This window comes from Myxine glutinosa, chromosome 10, assembly GCF_964187855.1.
Source record: "Myxine glutinosa chromosome 10, kmMyxGlut1.1, whole genome shotgun sequence".
NCBI classification, from domain to species: domain Eukaryota; kingdom Metazoa; phylum Chordata; class Myxini; order Myxiniformes; family Myxinidae; genus Myxine; species Myxine glutinosa.
Window position 1 is genome coordinate 10,427,717 of NC_136270.1, and position 22,233 is coordinate 10,449,949.

Here is a 22,233-nt window from a genome sequence, read left to right on the forward strand (position 1 = left end):
CATAGCCCTCGTAATTGCCAAACATCGATCCCATAGAGTATTTGCAGGACTGTCTGGAGTGATGCCTACCACAAAGGTTTCCGCCCCCATCAAACCAACGTGAATTGGAGGACTTCCTTGTGGAAGAATGGTACCACATTCCTGCAGAACAGTTCTAGACCTTTGTTGACTCTATGCCACATTGTTTCTATGCCATCCTGGATGCATGTGATGGGACAAGGCCCATTTTGGTGTTTCCATTTTCTGTCCACTACCTATTTGTTTCATGGAACAAGTCTGTACGTCTCGTTTAAAATGCCTAGAACTTGAGACACTGAAAGATAACCTGGAAACTTTTCATGAGACCTCTATGGCTCCAGCAAATAATATCCAATGTAATACTTATCTGGGTCCGCTTTGTGTCAGACATGGTATTCAGCATGAGCTTAATGCCTTGGAAGTCGACCATTGATGAGGCATTCCATCCATATTGTTTAAATAATAAACAAAAGTAATTCCCTGTGATTTTGATTGCATTTCAGATATAAACTCACATTAGCAAATTTGACCACATAATTATTTGTGAGCAGATACTTGAAATAGTCATTTATGAAGAGATACTCCTTAGGCTGCCAGGATACCTTAGAAGTGTGTGGACTCCATTTTGAGCTATCCTGGCTGTCTTTCAATCTCGACCCAGATATAAACTGTCACTCTGGAGTTTCCCATACAGGATGTTGCATCAATGTGTCCATCAAGTGGAAGTTAAGCCAGAGGACCCATCTGCCAGCCCTAATTTTTGTGGACATTAAATATCCCACGGTGGCTTTCACGAAGAGTCGTTGAGTGATCATTAGCATCACAAACAAATTCCCAAATCCTGCCATATTCAGTTGAACATCAGGTCTGGCCAGAATGTTTGTGTAAGACATCGACCAAAAACTTTCCCCAGACAACTCACAAGAACATGTGAATGATTGGAGCTGTTTGAGTAGTAGCAGCAGCTGCAGAAGTAGTATTAGTCGTAGTTGTAGTTATAGTCATAGGAGATACACTACCGGTCAAAAGTTTTTGAACACCTCAATTTTACCAATTTTTTATTGAAATTTAAGCAATCCAAGTCCAGTGAATAACCTGAAATGGTACAAAGGTAAGCAGTACTGCTCGAGGTAAAAAAAAAAGTTTACGTCAACAGGAAAATAATGTAAATTGCACAGTTATATTGTAAAAAAAAAAAAGGCCTTCTTCAGGGAACAAGTAATGGGTTAACAACTTACAGCTGTTCTGCAGCAATGTAAGTAAATTAAGCCTTGAAAGTTGATGCAAACAATTCGTACAGGTGTCCCAACCTCTGCTGATTACTTGATTACAAACCCCCTGTCTGTATAAAAGCAGTATTGGAACAGACTGTTATTACACCTTCTGAACATTATTTGGACAATATTGCACTGCAGGAAGTAGTATATTGGAAACTGGAGGAAACTCTGACAGGAAGAGGTCTGGCAGACCCAAAGCCACAACAGAATCAGAAGACAAGTTTCTGAGGGTCAACAGCTTGTGTGATAGGTGGCTCACAGGACAAGAGCTTCAAGCACAGCTTAACACTGGTCGAAGTAAGCAAGTCTCAGTTTCAACTGTGAAGAGAAGACTTCAAGCTGCAGGTTTGACAGGTCGAGTGGCAGTAAGAAAGCCATTGCTAAGATGGCAAAATAAGAAAAAGAGGCTTTTCTGGGCCATGAAGCACCGCCAGTGGACGACTGAAGCGTGGAAGAAGGTCTTATGGACCGATGAATCAAAATTTGAAATCTTTGGTTCATCACGCAGGGTTTTTGTACGCCGTTGAGTAGGCGAAAGGATGGTTCCTCAGTGATTGACACCAACTGTCAAACATGGAGGAGGAAGCGTGATGGTCTGGGGCTCTTTTGCTGGATCCAGAGTCGGCGACTTGCACAGAGTGACTAGCACCCTGAACCAAAAGGGCTACCACTGCATTTTGCTGCGCCATGCAATACCCCCTGGTATACGCCTAGTTGCTCAGGGGTTCATCCTACAGCAAGGTAATGACCCGAAACACACCTCCAGGCTATGTCGAAACTACCTTCGAGGAAAAGAACAAGACGGTAGGCTTCAAATCATAGAATGGCCAGCACAGTCTCCAGACTTAAACCCCATCGAGCTGGTTTGGGATGAACTGGACAGAAGGGTGAAAGCAAAGCAACCTACAAGTGCAACACATTTGTGGGAACTTCTGCAACAGTGTTGGGAAGAACTTCCCGAACAATATTTGATTTCCATTGTAGAAAGAATGCCACGAGTATGTTCGGCGGTTATATCTGCAAAAGGTGGCTACTTTGCTGAGTCAAAAATTTAAATTAAATTTTGTTAAACAAAATGATTCTATGATTTCTTTTTATCTCCAATTGTCCCTCGAGCGACGGGGCTTGCTTCGATCTCTCCACGGCATCAAAGTTTGAGTGTTTTCCCGTTCGTTTCTTTGTCAAATTTCCGCTGCGTATTTTGTTGTGTATGTGTTATTGTGTGTTTCTATTTGGTTTTGGTTTTGTAGTTGTTGCAAATTTGTGTGTAATTAGTCGTTTCTTTGTTCGCGCCTCGTGCGCCTCGTGCGGCCTGGTGTCTCGTGCGGCCTCCTCGTCTCGACTTGTGCCCTGCCCCCTATATCTCGTTTTTCTTTCACCTCTGCTCTTGCTTTCTCAAATCCACGTTCTCACTTAGAGACTTTTCCCAGATTGTTTTTCATGGTTTTGTTTAAATATTTATTTAAATATGTTTAAACCGCAGCCATGATGCTGACGCCGCCCTCCCCCCCACCCCCCAGAATTTCCATGTTTTAAACGTTTCCCAGTATGTACCCTGGATAAGAATAGGTACGCCGTATCCCTGCGTGTCGTAAGAGGCGACGAAGAGGGTTGGCGTCAGGAAGGGCATCCGGCCATAAAAACATTGCCTCAAAAAAGAGAACCATGACAATTACAACTACATGTGGGCAGGGTACAGCCCGAAGTGGAGATCGGTTTCTGAGGTTTGGGACATGGAATGTAGGGACAATGACAGGGAGATCAGGAGAAGTGGTGGAAGTATTGATCCGAAGAAGAGTGGACATATGTTGTGTGCAAGAGACAAGATGGAAGGGAAGTGGTGTGAGAATGGTGAAGGGTCGGCAGGGACAGAAATACAAGTTTGTGTGGCAAGGGTGCCTGGAGGGCGTGAATGGTGTTGGTGTCCTGTTTTCTGAGGAGTTTGTAGACAGTGTGGTGAGTGTGACGAGAGTGAGTGATAGGTTGATGATGGTGAAAATGATGATTGGAAAGCTCTTGGTGAACGTCATCTATGCTCCGCAGGTTGGTCGAAGTGATGAAGAGAAGGACAAGTTCTGGTGTGCGATAGAGAAGCTGATGGAAAACGTGAAAGATGAGGAAGTTGTTGTGGTAGGAGGAGACCTAAATGGACATGTGGGAAGGAGTATGGATGGTTTTGACGGAGTTCATGGGGGTTACGGATATGGTGTGAGAAATGGAGAAGGTGAAAGGATTTTGGAGTTTGCTGATGGAGCTGATTTGTTGATTTGTAATACTCAGTTCCAGAAAGAGGATAATAAGCTTGTTACATACACGTCAGGTGGGTCGACGACAACCGTTGACTACCTGATGGTGCGTAGGCGAGATAGGGGGCACCTCCGGGACACAAAGGTGATCCCGGGGGAGGAGGCTGTTTCACAGCACCACTTGGTTGTCTGCGACGTAAGGGTGAAGGGTGCGAGGAGAGCTCGGCGGGTGAAGTACCAACCGAGAATGAAGGTGTGGAGGTTGAAAGAGGTGACAGTAAGGGAGGCATTAAAAGAGAGGCTGAGTAGGGTCGAGGATGATGTGGTTGAGCTTGAAAGTGGTTGGATGTCAATGAAAGCTAGTCTGTTGGGAGCCGTTGGTGAGGTATGTGGATGGACAAAAGGACCACCGAGGCACTCGGAAACATGGTGGTGGGATGATGAAGTTGGAAAGAGGATTGACGAGAAGAGGAAGAATTTCAAGGAGTGGCAGAAGGCAAAGGGTACGGGAGCAGAAACAGCAGAGCATGAAAGTTATAAGGCAGCCAGGAAGGCTGCAAAGAAAGAGGTAGCAAAGGCGCAGGAGGCATGTAGGAAAATGTTCGGAGAACACTTGGATTAGGAAGAGGGTCAGAAAGCAGTATTCAGGATTGCAAAGCAGATAGCGAAAGAGAGGTGTGATGTGATGGGGGTGAGTTGCTTGAAGGATGAAGTGGGACAAATCGTTGTCGACCCAGATGGAATTAAAGGAAGATGGAAAAGATATATGGAAATGCTGTTGAATACAGAGAATGAATGGGATGGCAACATAGAGAGTAACCCAGTTTTAGGACCGGCAGAGAAGATAACTGAGAAGGAAGTTGAGGAAGCGATAAAAGCAATGAAGAGTGAAAAAGCCGGAGGGCCAACGGGAGTTGTGGGAGATATGTTGAAGGCAGCAGGAAGTTGGGTTGTGAAGAGAATGAAAGAGATCTGTAATCTGGTGGTGAAAGAAGGCCGCATTCCAGTGGATTGGGAACTGAGTACCCTCGTCCCTCTATACAAGGGGAAAGGTGACCCTCTGGAGTGTGGCTCGTACCAAGCGATTAAGGTATTGGAGCATGGAATGAAGGTATTGGAAAGGGTGTTGGAGAGGAGGATAAGGAAGAAAGTGAAGATCGACGAAATGCAGTTTGGATTCATGCCAGGAAGAGGAACGACAGACGCGCTTTTCATTGTGAGGCAGTTGCAGGAGAAGTACATGGAGAAGAGGAAGAAGTTGTTTCTTGGGTTTGTTGATCTGGAGAAAGCATTCGATCGGGTTCCACGCAAAGTATTGACATGGGCATTGAGGAAGTTAGGAGTGGAGGAATGGTTGATCAGAGTAGTGATGGCAATGTACAAAAGAGCGCGCACAGCTGTAAGGACGAAGGACGGGAACAGTGGTGAGTTTGAGGTGAAGGTGGGAGTGCATCAGGGGTCGGTACTAAGTCCACTACTATTTGTAGCTGTGATGGAGGTGCTGGCTCAGAACGTAAAGGAGGGTTTACCGTGGGAGTTGTTGTATGCAGATGATCTGGTGTTGATTGCGGAAAGTATGGATGGACTGAAGGAAAATATGAACACGTGGAAGGAATGTATGGAGACAAAAGGTCTGAAGGTGAATATCGGAAAGACGAAGGTGATGGCAAGTGGTAAAGCATGTGCTGAGGTGGAAATAACTGGGAAGTGGCCCTGTGCTGTGTGTAGGAAGGGTGTCGGAGTGAACTCCATTCAGTGTACAATGTGCGCTGAGTGGCTTCATCAAAAATGTAGTGGTCTGAGAGGGTCATTAACCAGTATGGCAGCTACATTCAAATGTAAGGTGTGCACAGAGGGAGCTGCAGATGGAGGAAATGTTGAGTTGGATCTTGGAGACGGCGTGAAGCTGGAAGGTGTGAAAACATTTTGCTACCTCGGAGACATGCTGAATGGAGAAGGTGGATCAGACTCGGCAACGGTTGCTCGAGTGAGATGTGCATGGAAGAAGTTTCGGGAATTGAGTGGTGTGCTGGTGATGGGGGGGGGGGGGGGGTGGGTGTCATTGAAGCTGAAGGGAAAGGTGTATGCTGCATGTGTGAGAAGTGTTATGATTTATGGGAGCGAGACATGGGTAATGAACGTAGAGCAGCATCGAAGGTAGGAAAAGGTGGAAATGCGAATGGTTCGACGGATGTGCGGAGTATCGTTGAGAGAGAGGAAGACAAATGATGAATTGCGAAAGATGATGGGAATAGTGCCTGTGATTGATGCTGTGAAGAGGAACAGGTTGAGATGGTTTGGTCATGTGTTGAGGAAGGATGAAAGTGACTGGTTGAGAAGAGTGATGGAAATGAATGTAGAAGGAAGTAGAAGACGGGGAAGACCGAGAAAGACTTGGCTAAAGATGGTGGAAGAAGAAATGCGGGCAAGGGGGTTAACAAGGAGAGATGCAGAAAATAGGGCAAAATGGAGAAGATTGTCATGGGGACCGCAAGGCTAACCCCCGCTCTAGCAGGCAAAATGGCCTTTAAAATGCATGTTGTGTTTGTCCAATTGTTTATTTGTTCTATGCTTAATTTCAGAGTATATTGAGACATTAAACTGCGTAAATTTCAATAAAAACTGGAAAAATTGAGGTGTTCTAAAACTTTTGACCGGTAGTGTATTCCATGATGCCAAAACAGGACAAATGAGCGATGCAGTCCAGGTTACACAAAGAAAAGGTACAAAAGTGGTGTCGAGCCAACAGAGGATGAATGCCATCTTGTTAATAATAGGATTGCTATTACTGATGACAAGGTATGCCAAGCAGTGGGAGCCTGCTGCTGAGTATTTAAAGTAATCGCACCAGTGAGCGACTCCCACACATTTCTCAAATTGTTTTTGTTCCCTTCACCACTCTCTCCCGTGAGTGCACAATAAGGCAGGGCCACCCTTGAGGGTTTGAGGAAGCAATATGTTCCACAATAAATTATGGATAAAAGGAATGCAGAATTTCCAAGCAGGAATAAAAAGAGCGTTCGCTTTTGCAATTTCATAAGTTGACCGAATATGGACTACAATATGAACTCAATGATGTTCTTTGCCCTTCCAAAATCAATGCAAATTGTATTAACATTCTAGGGAAGGGAGAGACTGTATCATGGAGTTTGCTGGACTTGTTAAGCAAACTTAAATTGTTCCATCAGCATTCACATAAAGAAAAAAAATCTCAAGGCATTTCAGCAGGAATATGTCTTTGGATGGGCATTTGAAATCAGGTCGACACTGTCATTAGATAAGAGAAAAATTTGGGATGTATGTTGGTTGAATGGAATTTGAATCTTCTTCGTTCGAATGCAGCACAAAGCTGAATCATTGATGCTGAATGAATCAGCATCAAGGCTGACGTAATAACATTGACTGAGGTCAAGATGCAATGACCTCTGCTGGTTGACTACTATTCACGAATTAGAAATGGAATGTGAATGCAAAACATGAACAACTTTATTATGTGGGATGTGGTTATAGCAGGAATGATGAGCAAAGAAGCTCCTTCCTGGGTCTTCCTGGGAAATTGTAATACCATGTGCCACCACTAGGTGGCGCTATACTGTACACCTTTACATTTAGAATTTACGCCCCGCTTGGCCCCGCACACTTTGGAGTTTGTAACTTAAAAGATGTGGCCATGCATAAGGAACAAAGGCAGACAGACATAAAGCCACAGAGTCAATGGCGTTTATATATATATATATATACATGCATATACATATATACATACATACATATATATATTCCATCTCCTTGACGTAACCTTTTATAAGCACTGAAAATATGTCATAATCACCACAAATATAGCATACAATGCTAGTGCTTTCCTGTTCGTAAACAAACAATAACGTGAAATTGCATTCTTCAACTAAGTGTTTCATTTCATAAGTTTCTGTGAATTTGTTTTTGTCTGTTCACATTCTATTTTCGAGACATCTTGTACATCTTATTGCTGCCCCTGACTCGTTCCTCACAGTGTGAGGCTTACATTATGGGCTGGATACCTGTTATTGTATGCCAGCTTCATTTTGCAGAATTTGCATGTTTCTGGTGTTGAGATAATGCAGATGAATATTAAGTTCTTTGAACCTCTCGAGCCTACACTCCATTGTCTCCTGTTTGCCACACACAGGCTATGGATTTGTGGATTTTGACAACCCTGCAGCGGCGCAGAAAGCCGTAGCTGCGCTGAAGGCCAATGGAGTCCAAGCCCAGATGGCCAAGGTATGGTCTGCATTTCATCAATGATACTGGATGTTTGGAAAGGCTATGAAATTATTATAATGGGGTATCCATACACATTGAGGCTAACCCCCGCTCTAGCAGGGAAAATGGCCTTAAAATGCATGTTGTTGTTGTTGTTGTTGTTGTGTATCCATACACATTGTGGTGAAAACTAAGACAGTGTCTTATGTCTGAAGCTGGTTATCATCCTTCCAGGGTGGGCCCAAAAAACCAAACCCATTTAAAAAATCCATAATACATTCATTTTTATTCTGAATTACATAAAACTTCAGGAATGTGTACTACATTTTGTGTAACACAGGTGTACCAAATATCAGAACCATAACTTGTAAGACTTTAGTTTGGCACTCGGTCAATCAAATGCTCCATGTGTCCACCTCTGCGCTGAATGCAGATTTGAACACGACTGGTAGAGTTTTTGATTGCGTGCTGACATTCGGCAAGTGTCGTAGGTCTAGCTTAACAGTTTGTTTCAGCCCATTGTTTCAGCCCAAAGATGCTTCTCACATTATCTTTGAGACTTCCCCAAAAATATAAATCTAGTGGGCTCAAATCAGGGGAATGTGGAGACTGACCACTAGACGTTGAAGTATCCGCCAATCACTCTCTCCCTGAAGTGGCTTGTCACCCACTCACGAGACTCATTTTGCAGTGTGAGGGTTTGCCTCATCCTGCTGAAACCATTGTTCTTCTCTTCGAAATCTTCTCCTGCTACCAAAAGTAGCGCAGAACTCATTCAGCGCTGTGATGTAGCATTCAGAGTTGATGGCCATGGGATTACCATCCTCATCTTCGAACCAGAACGGTCCAATGATGTCATGCTTGCTCATTGCACACCAGGTCTTGCACTTGACTGAATGTAGGGGTCTCTGGTCCTGGTGACCCTCATTGGGCGGTATTGTGCCCCAGTCGACATTCCTTGCTCTCAAAATGTCTTTGTCCATTTGAATATTCTCTTTGCTTGGGAAATCTCTGCAGTTCAATTTTATTTTGAACTTTCTTTGAGTTTGGATGAAGGATTGTGTTTTGATGTAGGATTCTACAGAAAAATCATTTTCTACATTTGTCCATGGTATAATTTCCTACAGGACCTCAGCTATCATTATCTGAAATAAGACACAAAAAACATGAATTTTTTGCACACCTCATGGTACATGGAGCCTTTGCATGTATAATAAAAACAAGTTTCTGTGCTATTGGGCATGGTATAAAAATCGGTTGAGTGAACTCCCAGGCAATAAGATTATGACAAGGAATATTTAATGCTTAATTATATCTGAGAATTGCCCCAAAAATAGTGCTTCCTATTTTTTTCCTCCTGGAAATCTTGTGGCAAAGCAATAATAAACTAATGTTGAAACTTTCATACGTCTCATCATTGCAGTCTAATTTTTGATAGAACCTTCCAGAAGGCAGGAGATGTGCATGAGTTCAAAATGGTGACTACAGGTGATGTTTGTGTTGCTCACATAAGTTGTTATTCAATCTAACGTCATACGATGGAAGATCTTTGGCATTAGAAGTGGAGAATGGAGTGTCTTTTGATATTAGCACAGTGGGACAGCGGGCATACCGAGCTAAGAATAGAGAACCCAGAACTCGTAAATAGTTGACGAGACTAACAACAACGATCTGCGTATTACTCGGCACAAGTTGAGCGAAGTGTTTGGTGTCGGACATCATGCAAAAGAGAAGATTATTTAAAGCCTTGGCTATTCCAATCTGTTGTTGTCAGTGGGTGCCTCAAATGTTGACAGAAATTCACAAAGAAACCACAAAGGCCCTCTGCACTGATCTTATCTGGCGTGTTGAGGAGGAGAATGATACGTTCTTAGATGACCATTCAACAGCTTCAGGATTAGTCTCTCGAATGCTCTTTAAATCACCTTTGAAGGTCTGATGTGTTGAGTCTGACTGGGAGTGCCGCAATTGCGCATCAGACTCTTTGATCGTCCATTCGTGGTAAACTGACTACATATTCAATGGAGTATTCAGATTCAGTTTAAGGCAGCCACCTCTCATGTCCGCATGTCCACCAGCAACCCCCTTCTATTCTAGTGAAACTCCCAAAATCCAGAATCACTGCTCACCTGCACTCATTTTTTGCTTTTGTCCCCCCACCTGTGGAACCAACTTCCACATGTTCTTGAATCTCATTATTCTCTCACGGTCGTCAAGACAGTTGTTCCCCACCATCTCAGATCATCCCCCATCCAAAACCATGATCTTTTCTACACCCGTTAAACCACCCCCACTCCTCCTCCCAGATTTTGCTCCTGTATCCATCTTGCCCACCACAATGTATTATACTCCAGCTCCTAGAGGGTATCTCACAGTGTTAATGAAGCCTTAAGGGCGAGGGTTCAACATGCCACGATAAAAGACAATAGCATAACATACCAATAGCATACCTGAATCACCCTTGTTAGAGCTCATTAGTATAGCGTAATGCTCAAAATCATCTGCTGTGGCCTGGAACCCCTGCCCTTCAAGCTTGATTCACAATGTGTGTGTGTTTTTTCACAATGGTATTGCCTTACCATTCACAATATTACTATTTATTTTACCCAAGTAAACTATTTTTTTAAATAAAGCAGGAAGGAAGCATTCTAACTTACTGCCTGCTTTCCCATCTGCGACCCAACGCACCCCAAAGCACAATTTCGCCGTTCTTTCATTCCTCTCCAATGCGCCGCCACATGTGCAAGACATTGCCAGTTTTATGTTCTTTTCCATTTTGAAAAATGAAACAATGACACTTCTGTTCTTGTTTTGCTGGATATTCCATGAGGGGTTTTTATGAATCGAGAAATGTGGTTTCTGATATTTCATTCTGCAGCAATTTGTGCAGATTTTTTAAATTTACTTCTGCAAACCCAAAATGAAGTGTAAACAGTCCGATGTTGATTAAATGAGGCTGCTAATTGCTCTGGAAAGTTTTTCTTTCACTCCCTGCTCCGACATCTCGTTCTTTTTTCTTAACCAATTTTGTGACTTATTCCAAAACTGGCTACCCTTGAACTAATGTTCAGTTAACTTATTATTTGTGATGAACACCCTCTTTTTCACCCACACTACCACTTTAACCTCTCCTCACTTGTTTCATTTCCTGCAAATCATACACTGCTGTGCAAAATTTTCGACATTTTGAATTTTTCAACTCTGATGCTTCTTCTTCTACTTCTCTGTCTCTTCGCTTTATAAGGAGTGAGGTCCAATATTACCGAGCTTCTGCCCTGCCTTGACCACAATACTCCTCCACCTCCCTCTGTCCTCAACCAACTTACTGATATCCCTCTTCACACAATCCTCCCATCTCAACCTATCCGCTCTCTTTGCCATTCTCTCTTCCTCCATCCGCACCAGTGTCTAGCCCACTTCAGCCGGCTTTTCACCAATCTCACCATCAGCTCATCTAAAACCAATCTCCTCCCTCAGTTCATCCATCCTCCTCATATGCACCCTCTTCATTCCCTCAATCCTCCTGACCCAGTTGTACTTGCAGAGCTGCAACCTGTTGTCCCTTTGTCAGTACCAACGTTTTGAGACGGTAAATGTAAGCCGCCATTACACACGACACCAAAACGTTCCCTTTCTATTTCCTTGATATTTATCTGTCTGCCATTACTCCCTCCACCAGCCTCCACGCATTCGCACCCACCTGAATCCTCTTCTGCATCTCTTTCTCTGACATACCATTACCGGTCACTGTTCCTTCCAGGCACTCAAACCGATTTCCCTGTCTGATCGCCTTCCCTTCTAACCTGATATATTCATTTATTTTCTGTGCTGCCCGACCCACATCACATTAGTCTTCACCATACCAATCCTCAGTCCATGTTTTCAGAATGCCTCCTTCTACTCCCTCAGTACTTCCTGCATCTGCCGCTTGCTCTTCACCACAACAGCCAGAGCATCCGCATATAACATCCTTCCCAGAATACCTTTCATATTTACCCTTCTGCTTTACTAGCTCCATCACCATGATAAACATGATTGGCCTGAGAGAGAGGTTTCCTGCCACTGATGCATAAGGAAACTAAAGCATTGTGTTCAATGCAAATACTCCTTTCTGAAAAATAAAATCTTATTCAAATACAAAATATACCTTGATCGAAACTAATAGCGAGTATGTCCAACCTTTTCTAAAACAATTGAAAATCTCATCGGCTCAACAATTCATCAAAAAACAAAAACATTTTTTGTTGTAAACTCTTGTAGAATTGGGTTCCACGCTTCTTCCAAGACCGTCCAAAGATCATATAAGTTGCCGAGATTGTATTTTTTTTTTACTTTTTATTTGTCCAAATTGTCCCATACAGCTTCAATGATATTGAGATCTTGGCTTTGAGATGGGCCTTCCATGCATTGAAGGACTCCAGCCAGCCTCCTCTTTCTTTTGTAAATAGGTTTTAATTATTCCAGCTGAGTGATTTGGATATTTTTCTTGCTGTAAGATGAAGTTTGGACCAATATGTCTTGCACCACAGGGATAGCGTGGTGGATTAAAATTTATTTGTAACCCTGCTGCATGCAATATACCATAAATTTTCAGCAAATTTCCAACATCACTCGTGGACATGCACCTTGAGGACACCTTGAATTGAACCTCCCCCATGTTTAATTGTTGGCTTCAAGCAAGGCTCTTTAGAAGTTTTTCTGTCCAAATTACACCTTTGATCATTGTTCCATAGTCCAATTTCTGAGTTCATGTGCATATTTTAGGTTTTTAGTCCTCCAATTTTTTTAATTCGTTTCCTCCAATTTTAGAGGTATAGGGGTTCAATCCTGCTTCTGAGTCAAAAAGTTACAGTGGAGGAATACTGGGAAGTTATAATTATAGTGTAGCCTAGCCCCCTTAGAGTGTCAGAAGGTCAAAGGTCAAAACACTTGTTTGAGGGGAGGAGGAGTCTTTCTCCGAAGATGATTCTCTGCTGTTTCACTCTTTGTGAGTTGTTTTTTGTATAGGTAGTCGAGGCTCGTGGAAGAGTTATTACACTGAATGGATCAGGACGTAACAGACAAAACAGGCCGCAAAACTCGCATGCATGGGGTGGATAAGATGGATACGGAAGGAAGCTCCAAGGAGGGAAAACTGGAAAATTGGAAGGAGGATGAAATTGCGTGGGGTCAACGAGAGTAGAAAAGATCATCGTTTTGGATTGGGGCAATTTAAGATGGTGGTGAATAGCTGTCTTGAAGACCTGGAAGGAAGAATGAGATTGAAGAGGATGAGGAAGTTGGTTCCACAGGTGGGAAAAAAAGAGGAACAAATGAGTGGAGGTGAGCAATGATCCTGGATTTAAGCAGTTTTACTTAATAGTATCTTATCTTAAATATAGATAGTATCTTATCTAATAGTTAGTATCTTAAATATAGAGAACAGCCGCAAGAACTTCATGTTGCATTTGTTGATCTCACCAAGGCTGTTGACCTGATCAGCCACAGTGGTTTGTGTGTGCTGCTGGAATCCCTCAGCTGTCCCCTTACCCTGCTTAGTCTGATCAAGTCATTTCACAATGGTATGCAGGCATGTGTTATCTTTGATGGCAAGGAGTCTGAACATTCTCAGTGGATTAAAGTAGGGGAGTGTCTTGGTGCCAACAGTATAATCGGAATCTTTTTTCTCATCTGTTGTCATATGCAGTTAATGGAATTAATGAGGATGTCTACATTCGCACAAGCTGTGATGAAAATCTCTTCAATCTTGCTTGCCTGAATGCTAGGATGAGGACAAGAACACTCCCCATCTAAGAGCTGTTATTTGCTGATGATGCCGCCCTTGCTTCCCATTCGGCCAGTGGATTAGCAGCAATCTTTGCTTTTTGTAAAAAAGCATGTGACAATTTTGGTGTCACTCTCAGCAAAAATTAAACGGTGTATATGTCACAGTGCAACAGTGACCCCATCCCATTGAAACGACATGGTAGAGAGCTCACGGCATTTCGTCATCACGGCATTTCGTCATTCACTTGAACTCGATATCTCTTTTTTTCATTCCAAACAACATATCTCCAATCATAAATTAATCACAAAATAAACTTTTAACAACATTGTTAATGTTTCCTTCATTGTAAAAACTACCAAATCAACAGTTAAAAGGATTTTGAGCCGATAGCTGTTACGGCCTTGGCAAGATTGATGGAGACAGTGATCTGTTAGCGTATTCACCGCCCAAATAGCTATGTGGAATTCTCTCATGTAGAGATTAAATGTCGTTTGAACTTTTCCCGAGGTCATTATTTACTTTTAATGATGTTTATATACGAATGATGTTTAATGATGTTTATATTGGTTTTGGGTCGTCCTTTCCGCATATCTCGTGGGATTATAAGTTGGAGAGACGGCCGTGATGGTGGGGAGGGGTTTGAAATTCTCTCAAGCAGGGATTCAACCCGTGTCCTTATAAAAGGTCTTTGTCCGAGGTCACCGAGTTCGATCGGTGCAGCCGTGCAGCGATCGGTGCAGCTGTGCAGCGATCGGTGCAGCCGTTTGTGCGGCACCAGGGAAAACAACATAGATAGTTGAACTTTTGTATAGATAGTTGAATAGTTTGCTTACCTTGGCTCCATACACAACAAGTCCACTCAAGACAGGTGAAGATATTTCAGCGCGTAGTGCCAAAGCTGCTACAGCATTTGGCAGCTTCCGAAAGAGAGCATGGAAAAACAATAGTCGTACAACCAACACAAAGCTACACATACATCAAGCATGTGTTCTCAGTGTACTCAGTGTCATGCTGCTGAAACATGGATTTTGTATGCCAAACAGGCATGCAGATTGAACTCTTTCCATCCCCAGTGCCTGTGGAAGATCCTTGGGGTTCACTGGCAAGTTAACATTCCTGACACAGACATTTTGACAATGACTAAATCAGTTAGTATCATGGCGACGGTGAAGCGGAGAAGATTGTGGTGGCTTGGGCATATGGTCCATATGGATAATGAGCGTCTGCCCAAATCGATCCTTTATGGAGTTCTAGATGAGGGCATCCACAAAATTGTAAGGCCAAAGCTTTGCATCAAAGATCTGTGCAAACAGGACTTGAAGGACTGTAAGTTGTTGCAAAAACCATGGGAAGCAACACCGCTGGACATAAATGAGTGGAGGAAGAGCGTAAATGATGCAGTTCTGTCATTTGAGATGAGGAGAGTTGAAAAGGCAAAGCAAAAGAGAGAAACTAGAAAAACAACACTTCAAACGGATTCCAGCTCCAGATTTGAAAGCCTCAACTGTAGTCGAGTGTGTGTCACGTATTAACCTCTTTTCACATATGAGGACACACCAAACATGAAAAAAAACGTAATCAGTAGAGATGTCTGCCAAGTATGATGGATCTTATGAAATCTCCAAGATAAGAAGAAAAAGATGTGTAAAAAGACTAACACAGGCTCGATTACAGGTGCTGAAGCTAATGGGAGAGCAGAAAAATAAAGAATGATGGTTAAACAAACAGGAAATGGGGCACAGCAAGAAGAGGTGGGAAAAAACTTTGAAACACATTTCAAAAATAATTTGCTTTACCAACAGAGCCTTCTGTCTTGGATTGTTCAGTCTGTTCGTTTGGGCATTAGAGCTGTGCCAACTCCTAAGGGAAGACACACAAAATATTAATCGTTTATTACTTCGGAACCATTATGTTTAAAAATGCCATTCCTGCTGACATCGACACTCATTTTTAAATGTTTTCAACGTTAATTTTTTAATGAAAATTTGTCTTCAATTAAATGTTCACATTCTCCTGCTGGGCTCTATTTTGTTCCTATGTCGTACAAAGTCGATTCGTTCTGCACTAGTTCGTGGTTGTAAACTTGAAGATGTTCAATGGAGCAATTTAATATTGAGTTCATATTTTGCTACGGTAAAGGTTGTGCCAACTGAGACAGGTGTATCTCCACTACTATGTTATCGGCCTCAATTATTTCCATCTTTATGTGGGGTCGACCAGAGAAGGTTTTGGCCCAAGTTTTTCACAAACTGGATTGCCTGGCCTGACATTCGACTGGAGCTGATTAGTGGAGGAATTTCTGGAATTTGGTCATGGTAACTCGCCTATCCTTCAGGAAAGATCTTTCACGTCCACCATCTAATGTTAACAGATTGATCCCATTTTATAGTTGGGCCGAGAATCCGAACCAGACGAAACAGTTCAAAGGTAAGTGCGCTACCTCGACACAATCCCATCAGAGTCCTCTCAGTCCAGCAGCAGTACTTACTGTACTTTATTTTCAGTGCAATCTTCTTAAACATCAAAACGCAAATGTTTTTTAAAAAATCTTTGGAGAAATGCATCTATACTATAAGAGAGCCATTTGTCTGTCTGACTGTGTGTGTCTGTGTCGCCATATTTCTCAGAGATGAATGAACGGATCTTTGTCAAACTTTCAGAGGTTCATCAGTGAGTGCCGGGGAATGTTTCAGAATTTATTTTTTTTAAAGTTCGTTTTTTTTGGATTAAAAAGGCCAGAAGCAAACAGGCAATGCAGATACGTCGAATGCTAAAGCATGAAACCAATAAATTCCACATTCCTGTAGCACCTTCAGTCGCACGTCAGATATGGACAGCAAGTCTGTGAAGGAATTCCATGAAAAACGTACCCGTTCGTTACGTTCACGTATAGAAACATCGATCGTGGGAACGTGGCGAATCTGCATATGGCGATCCGCGAAGTTCACATTTAGAAAGTAGAAACCATCACGGCATGTCGTTGTTAGGGTTGTTAGGGTTAGCGATCATTCACTTGAACTCGATATCTCTTTTTTCATTCCAAACAACATGTCTCCAATCATAAATTAATCACAAAATAAACTTTTAACAACAGTGTTAATGTTTCCTTCATTGTAAAAACTACCAAATCAACAGTTAAAAGGATTTTGAGCCGATAGCTGTTACGGCCTTGGCAAGATCGATGGAGACAGCGATCTGTTAGCATATTCACCGCCCAAATAGCTATGTGGAATTCTCTCATGTAGAGATTAAATGTCGTTTGAACTTTGGCCGAGGTCATTATTTACTTTTAATGATGTTTATATACGAATTATGTTTAACTAGGGCGTGCCCGCACGTACGTGCTTGCCCGTACGTGCTTGCCCGTACGTGCGTGCAAAAAAACATGCGTGCAAACAACAACAACAAAAAAAAACTTTGAAACCACGTGGCAGTAACGACCACAGAACCCCCCCCTCTATTTACATGAAATGGTTTGGTCCATTGGCAACTTTGAAACCACGTGGCAGTAACGACCACAGAACCCCCCCCCCCCTCTATTTACATGAAATGGTTTGGTCCATTCGCAAAGCCAAAGCGAACGGCTTGCGAGTACGGTGACCATACCTTGGGAACCACTTGTCCGATTAATTTCAAACCTTGAAAAGGCACATCCTCGGGTCCCCAGCAATATACCTGGCAAGTTTCAAGTATATCGGACCGGTAGTTGTCGAGAAACAGCGGTCGCATACATACATACAGACAGACACACACACACACACACACACACACACACACACACACACACACACACACACACACACACACACACACACACAGATTGCTGGAATTATAGATAGATCTCGCGATCAAAAGATCTCGCGAGATCTCGGAGACGGTGGGAGGGATTTTCGAAGCTCCACACGGTCTCCACGTTTTTCGAAGTTAAGTCTGTTCACAATTGTATTTTGTCGAAACTGTATTTATCTTTCGGTGTGTGAAGTTATTGTGTGCAACTTTGGTTGTTTCTCGGTGTTTATCTTTCATAAATTGATCGTCTGTTTGCCGTATCGTGTCTTGAGGCCTTGTACAGTGTGCACTGTACAACCTTGAGGCTTTGTTTTTCTCTCAGCGGTCCGTCGTTTGTGATCCAATAACTTTCGTTCTCTGTATTCCCAGGCTTTTCACCCATAGCCTACTTCCTTGTGTAAATCTCAACTCAAAAAAAAAAAAAAAAAAAAAAAATTCCCTTCTCTGTTCTCATTCGTTTATTCATTCTTATTCGTTCGTTCGTTCTTCGACCACGTGTTTCTCCCCCATTTCCCCAGATAGTTTTCACTCATTAACCTTCAATGTTTACACTTTCCCCTCAAGTTATGTATTCCGTCATATTTTATAACACCTTTTTCTTCTTCTTCTTTAAAAGGCTGCTTTCGACTTGCTCACCAAATCAATTCATCCCAAAAAAAATATCCATCTCCTATAGTGCCTTTTTTCTACATTCCCTAAACTCTCCTGCACTCCATCCTCCATCCAGCGTCCTTAAACGTATTTTTAACTCGAAGGTCACAAGAAACTCATTTTGCAATAAATGTTCGTTTCCCATAAATCGTACACTTTCAAAAATCCAATCTCACCCCTCCCCTCCAAATCTTCCCCATAACCCCTCCCCTCCAAATCTTCCCCATCACCCCTCCCCTCCAAATCTTCCCCATCACCCATCCCTTTCAAATCTCCCCCCTTGCCCCCTCCCTCCTAAACTACCCCCTCACCCCTCCCCGCCAAGACGCCCACTCGCCCCTCCCCTCCTAGACTCCTGCCTCACCCCTCCCCTCCAAATCTCCCCCATATCCCATCCCTTTCAAATCCCTCCCCTTGTCCCTTCCCTCCCAAACTCCCCCCTCACCCCTCCCCTTCAAATCTCCCCACCCTCATTGCTTCTCAATTTCCCCCCTCTCACTCCCCCTCCTCAAAGCGTCCTCCCCGCTTCTTCCCCCTTCAAACTCTCACCCCCATCTCCCCCAACCTTCTGCCTCGCTCTTCCCCCTCCTCAAATAACACCTCATTGTGGCTCACCCAATCACCATCAAACCTTTTGTCCGCCCCATCCTTCCCTTTCTCCGAGCTATTCTGAAATCTCTGACACACCTTCAACAGCTCTCCCTATCTCTTCCACCTCTTCCACATCTTACCCTACCCCTCCTCCCCCCTGTTCTGTATCTGATGCTCCCCCTTCCTCTTCATTAACGGTATGGACCTCAAACATCCGGGGCCTTCGTTCAAACTTAACTGATCTCTCCATACAGGTTGCTTCTGTCAAACCAGACGTGATCTGCTTAACAGAAACTTTCCTCCTTTATGATGTCTCTGATTCCATAGTATCTCTCCCGGGCTACTCCCTCCTCCGGTATGATAGACCTGAGCCTCGTCCTGGAGGCGGGGTTGCTATCTTTAGCAAAAACTCTCTTCCTCACTCGCCCTGCACTGCACTCTCTCCACCTCACCCCCAGGAATACCTCTGGCTACGGCTTCCCCTTCGCTCCCACCTCTTGTTCATATGTGTGTTGTACCGTCCACCAAACAGTGCTGACTCCATCTACATCTCGCTGTCTGATGATATGGACCAACTTCTATCTACTCATCCCAACTCTCTCTTCCTCATATGTGGTGATTTCAATTGTCACCATGCCAGTTGGCTGGGTGTGGGTACCTCTCTCACCAGCCATGGCTCTTCAGCAAAGGACTTCTGCGACTCACTGGGACTGACACAATCTGTCAATTTCCCGACCCGGATCTCAGTCAACGGAACATCTTCTCTTCTGGACTTGGTTATGACTAACTTCCCTGAAAATGTCTGCTGCTCTTCTTCTGCTCCGATCGGATCATCTGATCATGTCCTTGTTAAAGTGGACATCTCTCTGACCATCCTCAGGGAGCCTGCTCAGCGTCGACGAGTCTGGCATTTCACTCAGGCCAACTGGCACGGTCTTCAAGCAGCCATCAATCATCTGGACTGGTCTCCCATCTCTACCACCTCTGACATCAACTCATCCTGGGAATTCTTCCAAAGTAAATTGCTCTCTCTCATGCACAGATTTATCCCATCTCGTCTTCAGTTGTCATACCCTTCCTCCCGTCCATGGTACACGGAATCTTGTGGTGAGGCTGTTGCCCAGAAACAACTTGCCTTCGTCTCCTGGAAAGCAAATCCAACGGAAGGAAATCTCATTTCCTTTCACAAAGCCCGAAACAAGTGTGTGTCCACACTCAGGAGAGCCAGGAAACAATATCTCTCCGTTCTCAAGACCGAACTCTCTTATTTGTCTCCCTCTTCCAAATCCTGGTGGCGTCTGGTCAAATCCGTTTCTGGTGTTTGTTCCCCCTCCATCCCCTCCCTCACCTCCAACGGCTACACAGCTGACTCCGCACGTGAAAAAGCTGAATGCCTCAACTCTGTGTTTGCCTCTAAATCTTGTGTCCCAAACCCATTCCTCTCTGTACCCACCATACCCAGTCGTACCCTGCTGCTCCTGGACTCCGTGTCCTTTCCTCCTGACAAGGTGGAAAAGTTTCTGTCAACCCTCGACTCTGATTCTGCAACTGGACCCGACGGCATCAGCCCACGGGTCCTAAAATCCTGCTCTGCTGCTCTATCTCACCCTCTCTCTGTTCTCTTCACCCTCTCTTTTGCTCAAGGTCAACTGCCATCTGCTTGGAAATCAGCCAACATCACCGCTTTGCACAAAAAAGGTGCAAAAACAGATCCTAGCAACTACAGACCAATCAGCCTTCTCCCAATTATCAGCAAAGTCATGGAATCCATCATTGCTTCGGATATGAAATCTTTCCTCTTCTCCAATGGCTTGATCTCTGATCATCAATTTGGTTTCAGACCAGGTCACTCTACTCTGGACATGCTGCTTCTGCTGTCTCAACAATGGATGGAGGTCCTCAATGCCAAACAGGAAATTAGAGCTGTCTCCCTCGACATATCACGTGCCTTCGACACGGTCTGGCACCCCGCTCTGCTCACCAAACTCTCCTCCTTTGGTATCCATGGAAATCTCCATGCATGGCTGGCGGACTTCCTTTCTAGTCGTCGTCAACGTGTGGCCCTGAATGGGTTTCTCTCATCTCCTCTTCCAGTTCAGGCTGGAGTTCCCCAAGGCAGTGTTCTGGGCCCCGTGCTTTTTCTGGTCTTCATCAATGATCTCTCTGACTCTCTCGAAAATCCTCTCTATCTCTTTGCTGATGACTCCACTCTCTGCCGCTCCATTCCTCTTCCCTCAGATCGGCAGTCTGCTGCCTCCTCACTCTCTGAAGACCTGGACAAAATCACAGACTGGTCAAACAAGTGGAACATGTCTTTCAATCCTGACAAATCTCACACTCTTACTATGTCTCTCCGAAAAGATCGACTGGCCAACCCTCCCATCTACTTTCTCAACAATCCTCTCCAAGAAGTTCTGTCGCTCAAGATTTTGGGTCTCACTATCTGCCATGATCTTTCTTGGGAAAACCACATTTCCAAGCTGGCCTCCAAAGCCAGTCGCCGACTGGGCATCCTCCGTCGTGCGAAGTCCTTCCTCGGCACACCTGAGCTCCTCACCACATACAAGGCTTTCATCCGCAGCTCAATGGAATACTGTTCTCCCCTATGGGCCGGTGCTCCTGCCTCACACCTAGCTCGGCTTCACGCTGTTGAAACCAAAGCTTTCAGAATTATTGGAATCTCCCGCGATGAAGCTATCTCTGAGGGCCTTTCACTCACTCACCGCAGGCAGGTAGGTGGTCTTTCTGTCTTCTACCGACTCCTCTCCGGCCTTGCACCCCCAGCTCTCTCTGTGCTCTGTCCCCCAAATATTCCTACAGGTCGCACAAGATCTGCCAGCAACCCTCTGATGGTTAAACTGCCGAAATCTCGGCTCTCTGCTCACCTTCACTCTTTCATTCCTCTTTTCTCCCGCCTCTGGAACAAACTCCCTCACTCCCTTCAATCCCACTCCTCCCTCCAGGTCTTTAAAACAGCTGTTCACCACCATCTCTTATCTTCCCCCATCCAAAACCTTGATCTTTTCTACCCCCGCTAATTCACCCCAGATCCACCTTGTTTGAAATTCCAACTTCTTTCCTGGAAGTCCTGGCAGTGTCCATATGTTTTATACCTCTCCCACCGCCCCCTTCCCATGCCCCCCCCCCCCCCCAAAGCCCTCGCCCTCTCTCAGATCTCTCGATGTCTCCATGTCTCTCGGTCCCTGCTCTCAAATGTTGTGTTTGTGTCCTTCCCCCTCTCTCCCCATCTTGTCTACCGCTCCTGATGTTATATGTTTTATGTGTCGGTTTGTCTTTCTGTGTGATTAATGTTCGCTCTTTCACGAGCCTCGATCTTGTATACAAAAAAAAAAAAAAAAAAAAAAAAAAGATGATGTTTATATTGGTTTTGGGTCGTCCTTTCCACATATCTCGTGGGATTGTAAGTTGGAGAGACGGCCGTGATGGCGGGGAGGGGTTTGGAATTCTCTCAAGCAGGGATTCAACCCGTGTCCTTATAAAAGGTCTTTGTTCGAGGTCACCGAGTTCGATCGGTGCAGCTGTGCAGCGATCGGTGCAGCCGTTTGTGCGGCACCTGGGAAAACAACATCGTCACAATGAAAACATCGTCACAATGAACGTTATGCGAACGCGAATGTTATGCGGGAGTCCAAAC

At 44.2% G+C, this 22,233-nt stretch overlaps 1 protein-coding gene across 3 annotated transcripts in view; it reads left to right on the forward strand.

Annotated features, from left to right (window-relative positions):
• Window positions 1-22,233, forward strand: part of LOC137434244 (RNA-binding motif, single-stranded-interacting protein 3) — a 561,728-nt gene that overhangs the window by 356,818 nt on the left and 182,677 nt on the right. For all 3 annotated transcript variants that reach the window (XM_068127062.2, XM_068127063.2, XM_068127064.2), the window contains exon 4: window positions 7,707-7,798. In XM_068127062.2, coding sequence (XP_067983163.1) covers window positions 7,707-7,798 — 92 coding nt within the window. The remainder of the gene's footprint in view (window positions 1-7,706; window positions 7,799-22,233) is intronic.